At 49.7% G+C, this 18,422-nt stretch overlaps 2 protein-coding genes across 4 annotated transcripts in view; both read left to right on the top strand.

Moving 5' to 3' along the window:
* Nucleotides 1-3,799, top strand: part of ncbp3 (nuclear cap binding subunit 3) — an 11,579-nt gene extending 7,780 nt beyond the window's left edge. For both annotated transcript variants that reach the window (XM_086308017.1, XM_086308016.1), the window contains exons 11-13: nucleotides 2,000-2,148; nucleotides 2,220-2,390; nucleotides 2,467-3,799. In XM_086308017.1, coding sequence (XP_086164143.1) covers nucleotides 2,000-2,148; nucleotides 2,220-2,390; nucleotides 2,467-2,825 — 679 coding nt within the window. In that variant the 3' untranslated portion in view covers nucleotides 2,826-3,799. The remainder of the gene's footprint in view (nucleotides 1-1,999; nucleotides 2,149-2,219; nucleotides 2,391-2,466) is intronic.
* Nucleotides 3,800-5,050: 1,251 nt separating this feature from the next.
* On the top strand, nucleotides 5,051-18,064 carry pcf11 (PCF11 cleavage and polyadenylation factor subunit). Of its 2 annotated transcripts, XM_086308014.1 has the most exons (18): nucleotides 5,051-6,077; nucleotides 7,948-8,073; nucleotides 8,349-8,531; nucleotides 9,445-9,657; nucleotides 11,605-12,542; nucleotides 12,621-12,795; nucleotides 12,917-13,319; nucleotides 13,401-13,538; nucleotides 13,626-13,691; nucleotides 13,934-15,192; nucleotides 16,086-16,152; nucleotides 16,241-16,366; nucleotides 16,443-16,581; nucleotides 16,657-16,840; nucleotides 16,922-17,077; nucleotides 17,169-17,261; nucleotides 17,352-17,387; nucleotides 17,502-18,064. In XM_086308014.1, the coding sequence occupies exons 1-18, from the start codon at nucleotides 5,835-5,837 to the stop codon at nucleotides 17,724-17,726; spliced, it is 4,770 nt and encodes a 1,589-aa protein (XP_086164140.1). In that variant the 5' UTR covers nucleotides 5,051-5,834; the 3' UTR covers nucleotides 17,727-18,064. The 2 variants fall into 2 exon arrangements, with proteins under 2 accessions (XP_086164140.1, XP_086164141.1); XM_086308015.1 differs by lacking the exon at nucleotides 13,626-13,691 and having other exon boundaries at nucleotides 5,052-6,077.
* Nucleotides 18,065-18,422: the final 358 nt, after the last annotated feature.

Raw genomic sequence — 18,422 nt, 5'->3', positions numbered from 1 at the left:
GAAACTGGACGGTCTCGCCTTCAGATCTGCGTCAGCGCTGTCTCGGTGGAGTTTAATAAACTCGTCCGTCTGCTCCTTGCTGTCTAAAATGTAACAGGACACTGGAGTAAACTCGACCATCTGTTTAATCAGTTTTCTGTTTGACGTTTATTCAGCTGTGTGAAAACCACCCGGGGGATTAATAAAGTTTTATTTTATCTAATAACTTTAATCTGAGCCAAACCGATTTACTCACGAACAAATAAAACAAAAAGCCAAACAATAACATTTTTAGGTTGTCTAATAGGGCTGCCACGATTAGTCGACTAGTCACGATTACGTCGACTATCAAAACCGTCGACGACTGATTTAATAGTCGACGCGTCGTTTGAAACTTTGTAAGATCACAAAAGACGCAGGAATGAGTAGCAGGATTTAAGAGTGTAATAACGGACTGAAACAGAAGATGGCAGCACTGCATGTACAAGGATGCCAGCTGCCGTTAAACCCAGAAGAAGAAGAAGAAGCTCTGTCCCAGAATTCATAGCGCGGCCCAGCTCAGTTTCCAACAATGGCGGCAGCTAGTTAGTTTTAATGTTACTCTTATTATTCTTTCTGGGTCACAAAATAAACGTTTAACATATTTTCAGGCGAGAATGTAGCTGTGTAAACCTCAAATATCTGCTCAGTTTATCAGGACACCACATATTTTCAAAAGCGCTCCGACGTTTTCGGAGACGTCTGTTACCCACTAGCTCGATAGCGAGCCGGGGGCTAGGTCACTAGAGCCGTGAGAACACCGGACTCCCGGCAAATTGTTTTCAAACCCACCGCTGTCTTTCGCTACTCAGGTTAAACATGATATATGAGTCACTTAGAGAACTTACAAATGTTATCGTTTGGCTTTTTTTAGTATTTTATTTGTTCCTGAGTAAATCGGTTTGTCTGAGATTAAAGTTATAGTTTTTACACAGCTGAATAAACATCAAGCAGACAGCTGATTATCAGAAGTGTGAGATGCTGGAGAATTTACTCCGGTGTCCTGTTATATTTTAGATAGAAGGAGTTTATTAAACTTCACCGAAACAATCTGCAAATGTCATTAACATTTAATAAACTATCATCTTGTCTTTATTTTTAGTTAGCACCTTAAAAGCTTAAAGCTGTAAGCTAATGATAGTTATATAAGAGCAGATGCTGCTGGTGCAATAAGCTGTATGGATGATGATCTGATTAGTGACTAATCGCAAAAATAATCGCTGACTAGTCGACTATCATTGTCTAAGTAACTTATATATTACATTTAAACTGAGTAGCGAAAGACCGCGGTGGTCTGTAAAGTGTCTGGTGTAAATACTGTTATGTTTTCTTTATTTACTGTGCTAAGTTCCTTCCTTTTACTTTATATCTTATACTTTTACTACGGTTATTTATTACTGTGCTGCTTCTTGTTTTATTGCTGCTGTGAGCTACCAAACAAATTTTGTTGTATAACTACAATGACAATAAACTTCTTCTTTGTCTCTTTATCTTATCTGAAAACGATGTGCCGGGAGTTTGCCGTTCTCGCCCCGGCTCGCTGGTGGGTAACAGATGTCTCCGAAAACGTTGAAGCACTTTTGCAAATATGTGTCTTGATAAACCGAGCAGATATTTGAGGTTTGCACAGCTACATTCTCGCCTGGACATATGTTAAAAGTTTATTTTGTGACCCAGAAAGAATAATAAGAGTAATATTAAAACTTAGTTGCAGTAAAGGACCTACCCGACCCATCCTTCAAATTCGGGGAAATGGAGGAGGCATTTTGGGATATATTTGGAGGAGTCTACGCCGCGTTGCTGTGATGTAATCGGCCTACAAATGCGGCCTCAGGAGGATGCAGCCTAGGTTGTGGGACACAGCTAGTGAATGCACGAAAGATTTTCTTCTGCTCTGATCATTAAACCTGCAGGAATGTTTCGCCGCCGCGCTCACACACGTTTGCTTTGCGTTTAACTCTGCCTGTGTCGCACCGTTCAGGAACAGGATCGGAACGTCGGGATCACAGAGCAGGACCAAAGCCTCGTCGCCCTCTAAGGTGACGGACGTGCGGCAGCTGCTGGAGGAGAAGCGGCAGGGCCACTCTCAGCACAGCCAGCCCCCTCCGGTGGTCAGCGGCGGGAAGACAGGTGAGCGGTTTAAATCCAGGTGCTTGCTGTGCTGCCGTGAGGCGGGCCTCTGACTCTGACGCTCTCCGCAGACGTACGGCAGCGGCTCGGGAAAAGACGCTACTCTCCAGACAGACGCCGCTCCCCCTCACCGCTGTCCCCGAGAGACACTCCCCTAGCCAGAGATGTGCATCGCAGACTGGGCGTGGCCAGTCAGGACAGCAGAGGCCACTGCTCAAACTCATCCACAGACAGGAAGACGGGTACGGAGGCGACGCCAACCTCTGTCGTCTTCTTTCTTTGCTGTGTGGCGTTTGTAACGCTCTCTCTCGTCTGCAGGCGGGCTGTGGAGCAGACTCGGCTCCAGCGACGACGACGGCAGCAACGCTGCCGCCAGACGTCACGACAGGTCAAGCGGCCGCTCGGCGGGGCTGTTCTCCTCTTCCTCATCGGGCCGGGATGGCGGTGGCAGCAGTAGAAGCGAGAGGAGGCGTGGTGACGGAGAGGGGGACAAGGAGGAGGAGGACGACAGGCGCGGGGACGAGGAGGACGACTCGACGCTGCAGAGGATGTGGGGCGCCATGATCAAACAGAAGCAGGAGCGTCTCACCCACAAGATGAAGAAGAGTCGGCTGGACAACCTGCCCTCGCTGCAGATCGAGATCAGCCGCGACAGCAGCGACGAGTCCGACGCCTGAACCACACGAGGAGGAGGGGGCGGAGCAGTATTTCCTCTGATGGACGACGACCCGGGTGAGTTGGGGAACGGGGCCGGGCGGCGAGCTTCTCCCTTTGAAAACACCTGAAATAATGACTCGTAAATATCAACAGAAACATTTCATAAAACTTCTCCAGGGAGCCGCAGTCCACCTCGACTGCTCCCTGAAGCTCCGCCCACCTTTAATTTCAACTTCCTGCAGTGTGCGCCCTCCTCACTTCCTGTCTGAACGAGGTGAAGTTGCAAATTGTCACTTTATCATCCAGATCAGTGACAGTTGTTTGGGGGCGTGGCCTCTAATCACCTGCTGCAGGTGAGGCAGAATAGAGCCAAAGGAAGCGATCCGTCCCCTGAAGTCGTATCGCCCAGTACTGAGGGGTCAGTCGGGTTGTGAGGTCATTTCCTGCCTCGGCGTTCCGGAGTTTGTTCACTCGGCTGTGGATCTGAGGACATTTCAGAGGAAGTCCTGCGAAGTTCGGTGCTAATTATGAGCAGAGGGCGAAGCTTTGGTTCCCGCGGCCTCCTCTCCTCCTGCCTGTGGTGTTCTGTCAGGATGTGGCAAAGCATCATGGGAAACTCTCCGCTCACCTGCTGCTGCTCTTCTTGTCACCATTCTCGCTCGCCACCATTCCTCAGCTTTTCCCCGTATGACTGCAGCTCAGACAGTGAAGTGACTCCGCCTCCAGAGTGTGGTGTAGGCGTGGTGTTAGCGCTGGCAGGACTGGGGCGTCCGCTGTGGGACATTTTCCTACTTTTTGTCTCTTTATTATTATTTTTTTCTTCTAAACACCTTGTTGATGACCCGGATGTGTGTGCGAGTGCGAGTCCATCGACTGTTCCTGTGACGTCACATGATGTGTTGTTTTTAAATGAAACCTTTGGGTCCACGTGCAGGTGACACCACACTGCTGCTCCTGAGATGAGATCATTATTAAAGTACCGGCTGATGTTTTATTCCACACGTGTCGAGTCTTCTTCCTGTAACCCTGACCACAGATACCTGCACAACACAGGTGTGCTTTTCAGGCGGGTGTTCCAACAACCAGGGAGGGGTTGTGAGCTCATTGAGGCGTGGCCTCTGCGCTGGACGCAGACACACAGATGCTCAGGAACAGCCAAATATAAAACCATCTTCCTCAGACGTGTTGGTGCGATTAACCTCAGCAGCCATATTATCAGGCTCCAGGTCAGAATTGTGCGTCACCATCCACCTGTCAGCTAAAGAGGCCACACCCCTCCATAATGCAAATTTTAATCCTTAATTTAAACAGTTGAGTTATTTTAAAAAGTCTGCAGACGTGTGTGTTTCTCGCTGTTGGAGCTGCTGCCTGGATAAATGCGACGCTTCTGTCAGGTGTACGAATCGAACACGTGACCCTCAGAGAGGATCATGTTCACAGGAAAAAACGAAAACATTGCAAATTAAAATGACAAATGTCCAGCAGAAAACACTTCAGCTCACAGTTGTGTCAAAGTGCTTTATAATGTCAGGTAAAGACCCCTGAGCTGTCACTGTAGCGACAGCCGGATGGAAAAACCTCTGGCAGAAGTTGGACGATGGGACAAAGACGTGCTGCAGAAGAGAGCCAGAGATTAATAATTACTAACGATTAAATGCAGAAAGGTGTATTACCACACCAAGAAACACTCAGTGCATCATGGGAATCTCCAGCAGTGCAGTACCTGTAACACCTACAGCATGTTCTAATCGCTCTAATAGGATATTATGGTCGACAGTATCAAACGCTGCACTGAGGTCTAGCAGGACAAGCACAGAGATGAGTCCACTGTCAGAGGCCATAAGAAGATCATTTGTAACCTTCACTAAAGCTGTTTCTGTGCTGTGATGAGCTCTGAAACCTGACTGAAACTCTTCAAATAAACCTCTGCAGATGATCTGTTAGCTGTTTGACTCTTTCAAGGATGTTTGATATGATTGAATTTGATGAAGTTAAGGTAAGGCCGGCTCAGCGGCGCTCTGGCTGCGGCGCCGACAGACCACAGTGATCTTTTCAGCAGATTCAGATGAGCCTGAACAGTGAGCTCAGTTTCATAGTCGTTACTATGCAAACTGTCATGAGCGCTGAACAATGGCCATGAGTAGCATTCAGAGAGTTGGGAACCCTCAGCTCAGCCTTTCCCTTTTCATGTGTTCTCAACGCCTCATTGAAACTTACAGGACGTCTGGGTGAAACACACGTTCTGGCCTGATGAGGTAGCTCTTTGGTGTTGGTTACGCCTCTTAACTCTTAGGTGACTTTTTCATGCTTGAATGATTCCTAACTGCAGAGACGAACCAGTGCTGCGTCTGCATATAACAAATAACCTGTCTATTCCTGCAGGCATTACACACAGAGCTGCTCCCAGTTCAAACTGGTGACGTTGACTTATAAGTTTGTTATAATTGTGTAAACTCTGTTTTCTCCTGATGTACTTGTCTGTACGTAGTTCCCATGTTTATGAGGGATGGCACACACTTTTTAAGACTTTTACAAAGACACAGTTCGATCAAAATGTAGAATTAAAATTGTTTGAATTGATTAAATTTAGTTTTTAAATATACATATCTATATATATTTATTTATTGGTGTTACGATATGCGAACATAGTTTCTAATGAGTAACGTGTTTATTTGCGAGTAGTGCTGCGGCCTGGTCGTTGAGTAAGAGCTGTTGCAATCATTTTTCGTTATGTAATCGGGATTGACGGTACTCCACTCTGATTGGCTCATTTGTGTGGCCGTTATTTCCCCCAACTAATCGCAAAGAAAACCCAGGTTAAGGCGGGCTGAAACCAGCCAATGACACTGCACTGACATCACGACTGTTATAAAAACCTCAACGTGACGTAGACTTCCTTCAGTTACAGTCGCCATTTTCTTGTGGTCGTTGAAAGGGCACTGAACTGCGACAGAAGACGGCTGAAATATACCCCCGAACCGGCGTGATTTCTCAACAAGTCCGGGACGAACAGTTAGCCGTATGAGTTCATGGACTGCCTGCTGATCAGTGGTTATGGTTTCGGTAAGACTCGCTTAGGTTTGGCCGAGTGTCTCAGCTCAAAGATGGACGACAGCGCGGCGAGGGAAGACGCCTGCCGGGAGTACCAGTCCTCCCTCGAAGACCTGACGTTTAACAGCAAGCCGCACATCAACATGCTGACCATCCTGGCCGAGGAAAACATCAACTTCGCCAAGGATATCGTGGAAATTATTGAAGCACAAATAAGCAAGGTTTTTATGAATATAGAATACTTTCACACTGAGATGTTTGCTGTCGATGTATGTAGTTAGCTGCTAGCCGAACATGGCGACGAGGTCGGCCGCGGTAACGGTCTCTGAAAACATCCAGCTGTTTGTTCTGCTAGCTCCGCATTCAGCCAACTCTTGAACAACTGTGTGTATTAAAGTCAACCGACCATTTATTCTTTATTGTACTCAGCAGCACGCCATTTCTCTGCAGACTCGCTGTAGGTACTCGATGTGGTCTGGAGTTGAAATCCACCTTAAATCAGCCCACCTTAAATCAGTCCGTCTTTACCGTTCGCTCTGCGTTTTCCTCTTTAATGTGGAGTAAACGTCAGTAGACGTGAGTAGAAAAGAAGGCGGCACTTTAGCGGGACGTTAACTTTGGTTCAGCTTGTTGCCATAGTAGTTTGTTTAAACCAACTTTATTTAAACAACTGCAGCGACAGAATACTTTCTGACACGTGGGAAGGGCCGAAATCTGCACGAGGCTGCTTTAAAACCTAGATTAAAGTTCAGGCTGATGATTATTTCTTAAAATTAAAAAATACTAAATTCACAAAATGGATGTTTTTTGAAAGTCTTGTTTCTCTGGGTTATTAACACAAAGGATGAGGCCACATAGAGCTGGGGAAGTAAATCTGAGTCACTTTCCTGAACAGGGGAAATCACCGCGCTGTTATTTCTGGCCTCAGTCGGACAGTAGCTCTACTGAACTCCGGGTGATGTCTCAGTTTGTGCCCTGCTGGTCTCAGGCTAATGCTCTGAAGTGGTCTAAACTTTGTTAAATAAAGAAACAGTAAAAACCTTGAATTGGCCTAAACTCCTCACATCAGGTTCAGCAGTTTGACTTTAAACCAAGGACAGATTTCATAGAAGTGCCTGACGTGTTGAAGTGTCGCCCGCTGATGTCTGTAAATGAATAAATAACTGCTGTGCTGATGGTGTCACAGTTCTCCTTTAGAAGTCTGAGGTGTGCACGTGTTGAACAAAGCTTTGGTAAACAGTCAAACTTCCCTCTGCAGCACTTGAGCTTTCAATCAGCGTGAAGCTCGTCACATTGATCTGACTGAGGATTAGCGGCTCGAGTTTTTGGTGGATTTTGACCATCTGTAGTCCTGCTGAGCTCAGACCACATCAGTGTCTCTGAATGGTTTCAGTCTGATCTGTTGTGTGTTATCAGTGTCGGGTCATTGATTAACGGGGCGTCTTCAACACCCCCTCCGCCCGCCATCACGTTACACTCAGCTTCTGGTCCATGACACTTGATTTAATTCTCGAGTGAATCTTGAATTCTTGAAAAATGTGATTTGAATGGTTAAAATGTTTATAATAAAAAATGTGAAATGTGCTTTTTGTCATTTTTTATTTCCCAGTGTAATTTCTTGGCATGACTCTGGTTTCATTTACTGCACACACTGAGGGAGGGGGGGGGGGGATTAAAGATGTCGGGGGTCAAAGTGGAGGTGTGAGGGGGAATAAAGCTCACTGGGGGTGGAGTCACCTCGAAGACGAGCCTTCTGGGTAAACGTACAAAGAGCGGTGGAAGGTTACAAACGCTCTTTGGAGGTAAACGGCTCCTGGACTGAAGCCTGGCGGCGCCACGGACTCATTTTGTAACTCGGCAGACGCTGAGTGGACTCGGGAAGATGACTTTTCCTTTTTCTCCTGTGAAGACGCAGCAGCGCACGGACTGACTGGGACTGAGATGTTTTCCTGCAGTTCTTGACCTTTTGAACTTTTTCCACGTTTTTGGGTGCTGAGGGGCGGGGCAGGTGTACTGTGAGCTTTTATTCTGAAATGTTGCTTTTAACCCCTGTTTGTTTTCTAAACTTGTCGAGTTCTCTTATTGCTCCAGGCCCCATCCAGCGAGAAGCTTCCAGTTTTGTACTTAGTGGATTCCATAGTGAAGAATGTTGGAGGAGAATACCTTGCAGTGTTTGCTAAAAACCTAATCCCTTCATTTATATGTGTCTTTGAAAAGGTACAGTTCTCTTTGCTGCCGTTTGGCCTTGTTAAGATTTAAGCAGTGACATGTTAGCAGCCCTCGCACTCCCTCCTGTTTGTCCTGTTGCTTGCTTTCTTCTGTGTAGTCTCCTGCACTCTGCTCCTGTCTTACTGCGTAACGTACTGCTAATGAAAGCTGGAGGGAGGCTTTAGGACTTTAGCTGATGTTTTGAAGTGGACTAACAGCTGTGCACAGTGTGATGTCTGCTTTTTGTTGGTGGCTGTGGACCAAGCGCTGTCCTCTGTTTGTAGGTGGACGAAAACACTAGAAAGTCCCTGTTCAAGCTGCGCTCCACCTGGGACGACGTGTTCCCGCCCAAGAAGCTGTACGCGCTTGACGTGAAGGTCAACTCTGTGGACCCAGCGTGGCCCATCAAGCTGCCGCCGCCCACCCCCAACTCCAGCATCCACGTCAACCCCAAGTTCCTCAAACAGGTGTGTACGAGCGGGGGCGTGAGCCTCGGGCAGCCCGAGGTTGCCCCGGCGCAGAGGTTTGTTCCTGAGGTCCTCGTCGGGCTTCTCAATAAATGTGTCTGTGCCCTTGAAATGTCGATAAGATGTAGTGAAACGTGCAGGTACACCCCTGAGGATTGTTCACATGTAAATAAGTTATTGTTACAGTAACTACCACAAACAATGTTTCCTATTAAGAGTCTTTAAAAGGTCCAGAGAGCTTCAGCGTGGGAGGTTTTTGTTTTTAGTTTTTCTGCTGTAATATCTTCAAATAAAGATGTGCTGAGGAGAATAAAGGAGACCCGGCAGAACTCTGTGTTTAATACTTACTATTTTGTTTTTTTACTTTTGCTCTCGTTGAGTTTTTGTGCCTGATCTGAGGTTTCGGTTGTGCTTGGTTACGTTGTGAAGCTGCTTTCAGATCTGCTGTCGAGCTCACGTCAGATAAAGTAGAAAAATGAAGCTGGGAGCAGAAATTGGTTTGTTTGGCTCAAATGACAGAATTTGACAATTTTTAACCAACTAAAGTGAGCAGACGTCATGCTTTTATTAAACTGTTGACTGGTGTCAGACTGGGTTAACCTGTCAGGACATCCATGCAGAGTGAACCTGATAAACTGGTTCAAACCAGTGTTAACCACTGTCAGGTGGCTGCATGCAGGTTTGGTTAGTTTGATCACTGGAAATGTTTTTAAAGAGGTTTTCCATAAATATGACCGGGTCAAGTGTCACATCCACGTGCTCCTTACCTGTGTCCGGGTCAGGCTCCAGGGTTGGACCCCAGTGACCCTCCCTGGTCTCTGACCACACACAGCATCATCCACATTGAGCGATGGGATTTTGTGGAGCTGAACTTGAGTTCTAAACCGAAGTTATCTTTCTCTCCGTCTTTCAGCCTGAGGAGTCTTCATCCTCTCCCAGGCCAACCCCGGCCCAGCCACCGGCCACGGCCCCACCTGCCCCTCAGCCGGTCCCTGCCGCCATCAGTCAGTCCAGCCTGACACAGGAGCAGCTAATCCGGCAGCAGCTGCTGGCCAAACAGAAGCAGCTCCTGGAGCTCCAGCAGAAGAAGATCGAACTGGAGCTGGAGCAGACCAAAGCTCAGCTGGTACGACCACCTGGGGCTGTAACATCACTGTTAGCCAATCACGTGTCCGCATCACAATCCAGGGGTTCAGACTTAAGCTAAAACCAGAACATTATCTGAGCGCTGTCATGGCCATTCACTGCTTTAAAAACCCTGAAACACCCCGAATGTGTTAAAGCCTTCAGCTCCAGTTCAGATCAAACTACAAACCAGTTTGATCTGAACTGGGACGCTGCTAGTTCCCATTTAAAGGGTAAAAACGACAGGAAGAAGCAGCAGAGTCTTAAATCTTTTGTTTTGGCTCAAAGCTCACCTGTCACTTGTCCGAAGGTTTAGAGCAGCGGTCCCAGGTAGGGCTGAACGATTATGGAAAATAATCTAATTGCGATTTTTTTTGCCCCAATATTGCGATTGCGATGCGATTATTTTTTAAGGTCTTTGTCTTCTGTATTATTAAACAAAGACAAGCAATACATCTTATAGTATGGCCAATACTATATTACATTAATTTTAAACTGTTCTTTCCTGGAAGACAGACCTCTGTTATGATGACATGAGGTGATGCATGAATTGATGACTGACATTTTTATTTAACTTCTTCAATCACAACAGTATATTTGAACATACACAATAGTTTATTTTTAGCTTACAAACATCTGAGCATAAAGTGCTGACAAGGAACCCTGGTGTAAACATTAAAATGAAAGTCAGTACAATGTGCAGATTGCAGAAATATACATAAACAAAATCAGTGGCTTTACCACACTCAGTTTTTCGACATCTATGAACTACTAGACAGTCATTCAATTAAAAAATAATATTAAATAAATAAAACTAATAAATAAAAAATACACACATCTTACTGATCTCTGCAGTCAGTAACATTACACATAAAGTGCAAACATAATAGCAATTGTATAAACACACACACAAACACGCCTTTAAAGTTTAAAGGCGTGAAATTGGACGGTCTAGTTCTGATTAGCGTCACCGCTGTCTCGGTGGAGTTTAATAAACTCGGCCGTCTGCTTCTTGCTATCTAAAATATAACCAGACACTGGTGTAAATTCTCGACTGTCTCATACTTCTGTTTAATAAGTTTTCTGTTTGACGTTTAGTCAGCTGTGTGAAAACCAAGGAGGAACCCACCCGGGGGATTAATAAAGTTTTATTTTATCTAATCTAATAACTTTAATCTCAGCCAAACCGATTTACTCACGAACAAACAAAACACTGAAAAAAGCCCAACAATAACATTTTTAGGTTGTCTAAGTGACTTATATATTACGTTTAACCCGAGCAGCGAAACTCCGCGGTGATCTGAAAATGATGTGCCGGGAGTTGTGCCGCTCTCGGCCGCATCAGTAACCCTCGAGCTCCCGGCTAGCTGTCGAGCTGGTGGGTAGCAGACGCCTCTGAAAACGTCGAAGCACTTTTGCAAATATGGGATATCTTGATAAACCGAGCAGATATTTGATGTTTACACAACTACTTTCTCGCCTGAAAATATGTTAAAAGTTTATTTTGTGACCCAGAAAGATTAGTATGAGTAATTTTAAAACTTAGTAGCGGCCGCCATTGCTGGAAACTGGAGTTTGGCTGGGCCGCGCTATGAATTCTGGGATATGGTAGTAATTTGGACAGCCTTATAATCGCAGCCTTTGCGGTTAGAAAATTGCACTTGATCATGTCGCGATATTATCGCAAATGCGATATATCGTTCAGCCCTAGTCCCAGGGCCGTGAGAGTCGAGGCTCGGGTGTGACATTTATGGTTTTCAGGGTTTTTGTCGTTAACGCTGTTTCCTCGGGTCTTTTCCCGTGTGTTAGGACTTGTTGTTTTTGTTTTGTACTGGTTTTACTTTCCTGTATTTATCTGCGACACCTTAAAGCGGAGTTTATCTGCTGTCAGGTTTGTTGTGTAGAAACTTGCACATATTTAACAGGCAGCTCTGTCACATGGTTACAGGTCAGCGGCTTCACATTACCAGCAGCGACGGCGATCTCCACTTCATCAGCAATGAGCCCGGCGCCCAAGCTCATCAGCCAACCCGCTCCCGTGGTCCGACCCTGGGTACCCCCTCAGAGCGATTCAAAGTCGTCCGTCAGAGACCCCCGGCTGAACCGCCCGCCCACTGGCCCCCTACCTAAAGACCAGCCTGCCACAACAAAAAGAGAGACTCCACCCACCACAGGAAGTCACACTCTCGCTTTGGAGAAAGCCAGGATGCAGAAGAAAGACGCTCCACAGGAGAAACCCAAATCCAAATCGCCGTCTCCAATGGCGAAGAGTGGGCCGAGTAAAACCAAAGCAGCGGAGGCAGCGCTTCAGAGCGGCACGAAGAAAGACCCGCGGCTGAGGAAACGCACGCAGGACAAGGTGGGCGAGGGCAAGGACGGTGAGCAGAAGGAGAAGAAGCGATGTGGTGATGAGGAGCGGGAGGATGCTGCACGGGGGGCGGAGCCTCAGAGGTTCAAAGGCAAACTGGTGAATGGTTCGGTCGCCAAACACGAGCGTGACAAGGCTGCTGATAAGACCGCTGGCAACGCCAGAACGCATGCAAGGAAGCGCACTCGCTCGCGGTCTAGGTCGCGATCCCCCGCCGGCTCCCCAAAGAGGAAGGACAGACGCTCGCCAAAGGGCAGAGCCCGCAGCAGCTCGTCCTCGCCATCACCTTTGCACAAAGCTGGAAAACCACGGAGGCTCGACCTGCTGCACAGCAAGCCCGGTCGGGAGGACCGTCCCACCCCCAAAAGCCAATCTGAGAGCAGAAGGTCCAAGAGACCCGGGGAGGAACGCCACTCCGAGACCAGAGACTCTCACTCGCCACGCAGCCACGACGGAGGCTGCAAGGAGATGAAGGACGCCCCTCACCGCTGGAGGAGCGGCTGGGAGGAGAGTAAACAGTGAGTTCATCAAACGCATCAGAAATATTATTCAAAAGTTTTAAAACTTTAAAAAACGCAAATCGTTTTCCTCCTCAGCATGAAGCTGTCGGGCGACGTGCACGCCAAGCCCACGCCTCAGAGACACAAACCGTACAGCACGCCAAACCGCCCCAGCACCCCCCGAACCCCGAAGCACCGGCTCAGCGTCGACGCCAACCTGCAGATCCCCGATGTCCTGAACTCCGCCTCCAAGAAGGACCTGCTGAGGAGGGTACGTTCACTGACCCGCTCACATGCAGGATAAAGCTGTTTCACTGGTTTTCCACTTGTTATGATCAGTGGGGGGGGGTTACCATGTCACTAAATATCATGTGACTATGACATGTCTGCAGGCGAGCAAGCGCATGGAGAGTGGCGAGATCTCCCGCGAGGAGTTCCTCAATATGGCTCACCAGATCAAACAGCTGTACCAGTATCAGGAGGAGATCCAGCTGCGCAAAGACAGCTGGGACGAATCAGACTTCCCCGTCAAGAAGCAGCCGCCACTGCTGAGCACTCCCTCATCTCAGCCCCGCCCCCACGAAGGCATGGACCCGGCGGAGCTGTCATACTACGAGCACAAGTCGAAGCTGAGGAAGACTCAGGTCAATCACCGACCTGCCGGAGAGGAGTGGGAGGGGGAGGAGACTCCCGAGATCACCGACAAACCAGGGCACAGCGAGAAGATGGGTGGCGGTCAGAGCGGCGGACATCCGCCGCCACATAAATACAACCGAGGCCCGCGAGACAGGCCAGGTGAGCGTCACATGATCAATAAATTAGCCAGAGAACAGAGCTTTATTACTTAAACAAAAACACATCTGCTGCCCTTTTCAGGCGAGAGGCGGAGCAAAGAGTGCGAGGAGCATCGGGCGCCGCTCGCCCCCATGGTTGAGGAGTACAACCACGGCAAAGAGTTTCCAGCGCTGAAGCCAGGTCTTCGCTTCACGAAGAGACCCGACCACAGAGAGACAAGTGAGTGCACGCCGCCACCATGCTGCGCTGCGTTCACGTGTTCAAGTGGCGTGAAGGTTACCTGTTATCTGTCATCTTTATCCACAGAGAGGTCAGAGGTCAGGTTCTGGAGCGGCGGGGTGTCAGGGTGTCGATCAGGGATACTTCAGCAGGGTTAGACATTTCTAACGAGTCCTACACATTCAGTCAGGAGCCCCGATTACATCATCAGCTAACCGCTAATTAGACACTCCCTCTCACCGCCAGCCTTTCAAGGCATTGTGGGAGTCGTAGTCGGCCACCTCTGCAGTTCTGTAGTGTCACCCTCACATTCAGACAGATGAAGCTCAAACTGTAATTTATCAGCTGACAGGAAGCGGCAGCGTTCACAGCATTTCTTCTTCTGTGGTTTCCAGATGAGAGAGAGTGGACCTCGCCGCTGACAGAGCGGCAGCATTATAACGACCGCGAGGAGCAAAAGAGCAGCTACAATGTCCCACGGCGGTACGGCCCACCTGCTGACGCCCGCAGGCCGGAGGTGCCCCCTCCTTCGGGCACAGTGGTCCACAGGAACTCCCCGAGCCCAGCTGGCCTGGACGCCACGGCGACACGCTTCGAGCGCGAACGGCTATCACCGTTACAGAAAGACTCTGCTGACATGAGCCCGATAGCGCGCTTTGAGAGCCCAAACAGCGAGCACTCGGACGACGGGCCCCTTGATGCCCCGCCGCCTCATGCTTCAACCAAATCCATCCTGAAGGCGCCACTCCCCCGTGGAGGGCCGCAATCTTCGGTCCGACAGCACGGCGGGTCACCCGGACACACACCACCTCACGACGGGGGACACCCCCCTGCACGCTACAATGGCCCCGGTCATATGGGCTCTTCTAGGCCTCACGCCCCAGGATGGTATGAAGGCGGCGGTGGCCCTGGGCGGTTCGATGACTCACTGCAGTGTGAGGGGCCTCACCACCCAGCCCCCAGCAGGTTCGAGGGTGCCGGACCAACTCATCACACAATGGCGGAGAGGGTGGACGGTCCCGGACACATCAGTCATGGCCCGATGAGAGGCGGAGAACGAATAGGGCGGTTTGAGGGCCCCCCTCAGGGGCCCGGCAGGTTCGGGGCTCCTGTCGCACTACAGACACGATTTGAGGTGCCGGCACCCAGCCACTCAGAGGGCCCGCTGCAGCGCTTCGAAGCACCACGTCACTTAAACAACATGGGTCCCGGCCCTGGATCCGCCCCCATGGGCTTCCAGCAGCGGCCAGCACGCTTCGAGGGCCCCACGAGGTTTGATGGCCCTGGACACTTCGAGGGGCCGGGCCAACCGGGCCCCCGGTATGACGTGCCACATCAGGGAGGCCCCCCGCACTTCGAGCACTTCCCCGGGCAGGGCCACCTGCGCTTCGAACCCCAACACAACCTGCAGCCCCTCATGAGACAGATGGGCCCGCCCATGTACGAAACCCCCATGGCCCCCCAGCAGAACTTCGCCATGCCCCCCCAGCGTTTCCCGGACCCCATCAATCCTCAGTTCCCTGCAGCACCAGCGGCGTTCCCGGCGCAACAGAACATGCAGCAAGCCGGAAACTTCCATGTGCAGCCGTTCAGTCAGCCAGGACCCGCCCCCTTCTACAACCCCGGGGCACCCGCTGTTGGCTTACAGCAGCCGGTAAGCAACGCACAGGACATCACAGGATCTAGACCAATAAGAACAGAGGTAGTTTCAGACAGGTTTCAATCAGAGCTGCCTCAGTTCAGTCCAGTGTCAAATTCAGAGCAACTGGAGCTCCACCCACAGCTGAGCAGCTGTGACTGTAGTTTGGGGCAACCAAACACTTAGGCATCAGTTAAGTCAGAGTTGATGTGATACATGGAGACGCAGCTAAAAGAGCCGTTATTGGCCTGCTAACAGCATGCTAGCATGCTAATCCTGTATAATCGCAGTGCCTGAGTCTCCTCATGCGATACATGCACCTGAGTTTTATTTAGAAACAATGAAACTTTAAAACCTACATCTATCGCTGAGGCACAGCCAGCCTATGTTGCTAACTTCTGCAACTACTCCAGGTCAGTTGGAGCGAATGGAGTTCTTCCATATAAAACAGCCAATCGGGTAGGCCCAGCAGGCATGCAGCATGCAGCACAGATGGACTGCAAGTGTTACTGTTCTGCATGGTCACAAGTTTCTGGACCTTTGACCTCTGTGATGATTAATTTTCCTTTTTAATTGTTTTTCTTTTTTTAAAGAGAATTTAAAAAAAAAAAAAAACTACATTTAAAGGTATCAGGCTGTGCAGAGGGCGGAGTTAATGCTACAGAGCGTGCTGTTGCGCCGGTTCAGGACATTTATCATTAAATTAGCCCCACTACTGCCAGAAGGTGGCAGCAGACGCTGCTGAGCAAACAAGTGAACGTGTCAGGTAGGAGTGAGGTGCAGAAATGGCAGGAAGATGTGCAGTTGATCCTCTGAGCTGGTGGCTCTGATTGGTGCAGAGGCCACGTTGTTGAGCAGGGCGAGTTCCTGGGGAATGATCTGAGTGTTTGTACCTGTGCTGTTTTCAGGTGAGCGTGATGGGAGCCATGGCCCAGCCCTTCCTACCTCAGACCGCCGTGCCTTTCGGACAGCAGAGTAAGTTTGCGTGGCGTTTGTGTCGGTCAGCTTTAACGCTCTCGAGTTTAAGGTCAGAAATCGTGACTGGTTGTTGGTATTTGCGTAGATCCGCAGGTTGTCCCTCCGGAGAACCACTTCGGTCAGGTGGACGTGAACGACCTGCTGTCCAAGCTCCTCTCCACCGGCATCATCAAACCCTCGCAGCCCGACGCCGCGCCCGCCTCCAGCAGCGGTCAGTGAAGCCCCTCCCTCTGTCGCCTTTAACCTTCTTCTTCAGTCGAGTTTGATGTGTTTGTTTTTTTTTCCAGAATCGTCTTCTGTACCTCTGCCGGCACCGCCACCAGAGGAGGAGGAAGAGGAGGAGCAGGAGGTGGAGGGTGAGGGTGAGGGCGAGGGCGAGGACGACGTGCTGGACCTCACCAGCTTCAGCATCGACGATATGAAACAGTGAGTCTTTGCCTGTCCTCATCGTCGAGGTTACTTTGTTCTGCTGTGACTCACTTTGCCCCGCCCCTCTCGCAGGCGCTACGAGAGCGTGGTGACGAAGCTGTACTCAGGGAACCAGTGCTGCCTGTGCAGCATGCGCTTCACCGCCGCCCAGACCGACATGTACGCTGACCACCTGGACTGGCACTTCAGGCAGAACCACGCCGGCAAAGTGGCGAGCAAGAAGGTCACGCACCGCCGCTGGTACTACAGCCTCACGGTGAGAACGAACACGCCTCATGGGGCGCGGCGCCTAGCTCCCTGTGGAGCGCTCTGATGTAACGATACGTTTGTCGTGCAGGACTGGATCGAGTTCGAGGAGATCGCCGACCTGGAGGAGCGCGCCAAGAGCCAGTTCTTCGAGAAGGAGAACGAGGAGGAGGTGCAGAAGAGCCAGGCGGCTGCCAAGGAGAAGGAGTTCCAGATCGTGAGAGCCACCAAGGACCAGGTGGGAGAGGTGAGTACGGCGGACGGCCAATCGACAGCCAACCTGCTTGTCGGTGACATCACAGGCTCGCCCAATAAAAATGCTTCCTTCCTCCCTGCAGAGCTGTGAGATCTGTCAGGAGCCCTTTGAGACGTACTGGGTGGAGGAGGAGGAGGACTGGTTCCTGAAGAACGCCGTCAAGGTCGATGACAAGGTGTGCCGAGGCTCCACCCATCCACTTCTAATCAGTAAGATGACCAATAAGAACAAAGCGAGTGACCAGCTGTTTGTTTTCCCTCCACAGAACTTCCACCCCTCCTGCTTCGAGGATTATAAGAACGTAAGTCTCACCTCCTCCCTCACCTCCTCCCTCACCTCCTCCTTCCTCCTCTTTCTTCTTCTCTGGTATAAACTCACATGTTTTTCTTTGCGCCGCTCTCATTTGTCTCCTCAGACATCGTCGTATGTCGACGTCACGCCGTCGCCCAGTAAGCTGCTGACCGACCACCCGCTGGGCGCCTTCGTGAAGACGGAAGAAAAGCAGGAGGAGGTCACTTCCTGTGCTGTTGCTGCCGCTGCTGCTGCCGCCGCCACCTCAGTGAAACAGGAGGTGCAGAATGAGAGCGGGGAGCCTCCTGAAGTGAAGACGGAGGCAGGTGAGGAGGCGGCGGCGTTGTGAGGTGGAGGCGGTTTTTAGCTGCAGGGACTCGTCCTCTGCGTCTGTACTTGAATACATTTTTGTATTTGGACTCGCGGCCGTGCGGCTGCCTCAGTGAACCTGTACATGACCTAATTTATACATTAAAGTATTTTTGGTAACTCTGGTGTTACAGTGATTGAATCAGCTGTTACCCCTGTACATAGATTATTGATGATTGATTGGTTTATCGATGGGCCCTCGCAGGTGTTGAAGGTAAGCATCGTCTGAGCGGGAGGCGTCGTGGACTCGTCTACCGAGGAGCCCGCCCTCTTTCCGTTTTTCTTTCTCTTTGGATCAATAAAAGCATCTGAAAGCTGTTTGTGTGAATACTGATTGATCTCATTGATCGTTAATTGCCTGAGTTTTACTGTCATTTGGGTTCCAAACATCAATAAAGGTTCAGTGGGTTCAAACATCCTGCTCTGGGTATTTATTCGTGTGTGTGTGTGTGTGTGTGTGTGTGTGTGTGTGTGTGTGTGTGTGTGTGTGTGTGTGTGTGTGTGTGTGTGTGTGTGTGTGTGTGTGTGTGTGTGTGTGTGTGTGTGTGTGTGTTAAAAGTTCATTTGAAGAGGAAGTGAAGCTGGTGCTGAGCCGACAGTCACAGAAGGATAAGAACTGAGTTCATCTCAGCTTAAATAACCTGCCACTTGTAGTATCAGCCAATCACATGACGGG

The sequence above is a fragment of the Aulonocara sp. 'chitande type north' Nkhata Bay genome, linkage group LG10 (assembly GCF_057382095.1).
Source record: "Aulonocara sp. 'chitande type north' Nkhata Bay isolate Kocher_YH1m ecotype deep benthic linkage group LG10, A_spYH_male_GT1.1, whole genome shotgun sequence".
NCBI lineage: Eukaryota > Metazoa > Chordata > Actinopteri > Cichliformes > Cichlidae > Aulonocara > Aulonocara sp. 'chitande type north' Nkhata Bay.
The sequence above is the reverse complement of the archived record's forward strand: the minus strand, read 5'-3'. Positions and strand labels throughout refer to the sequence as shown.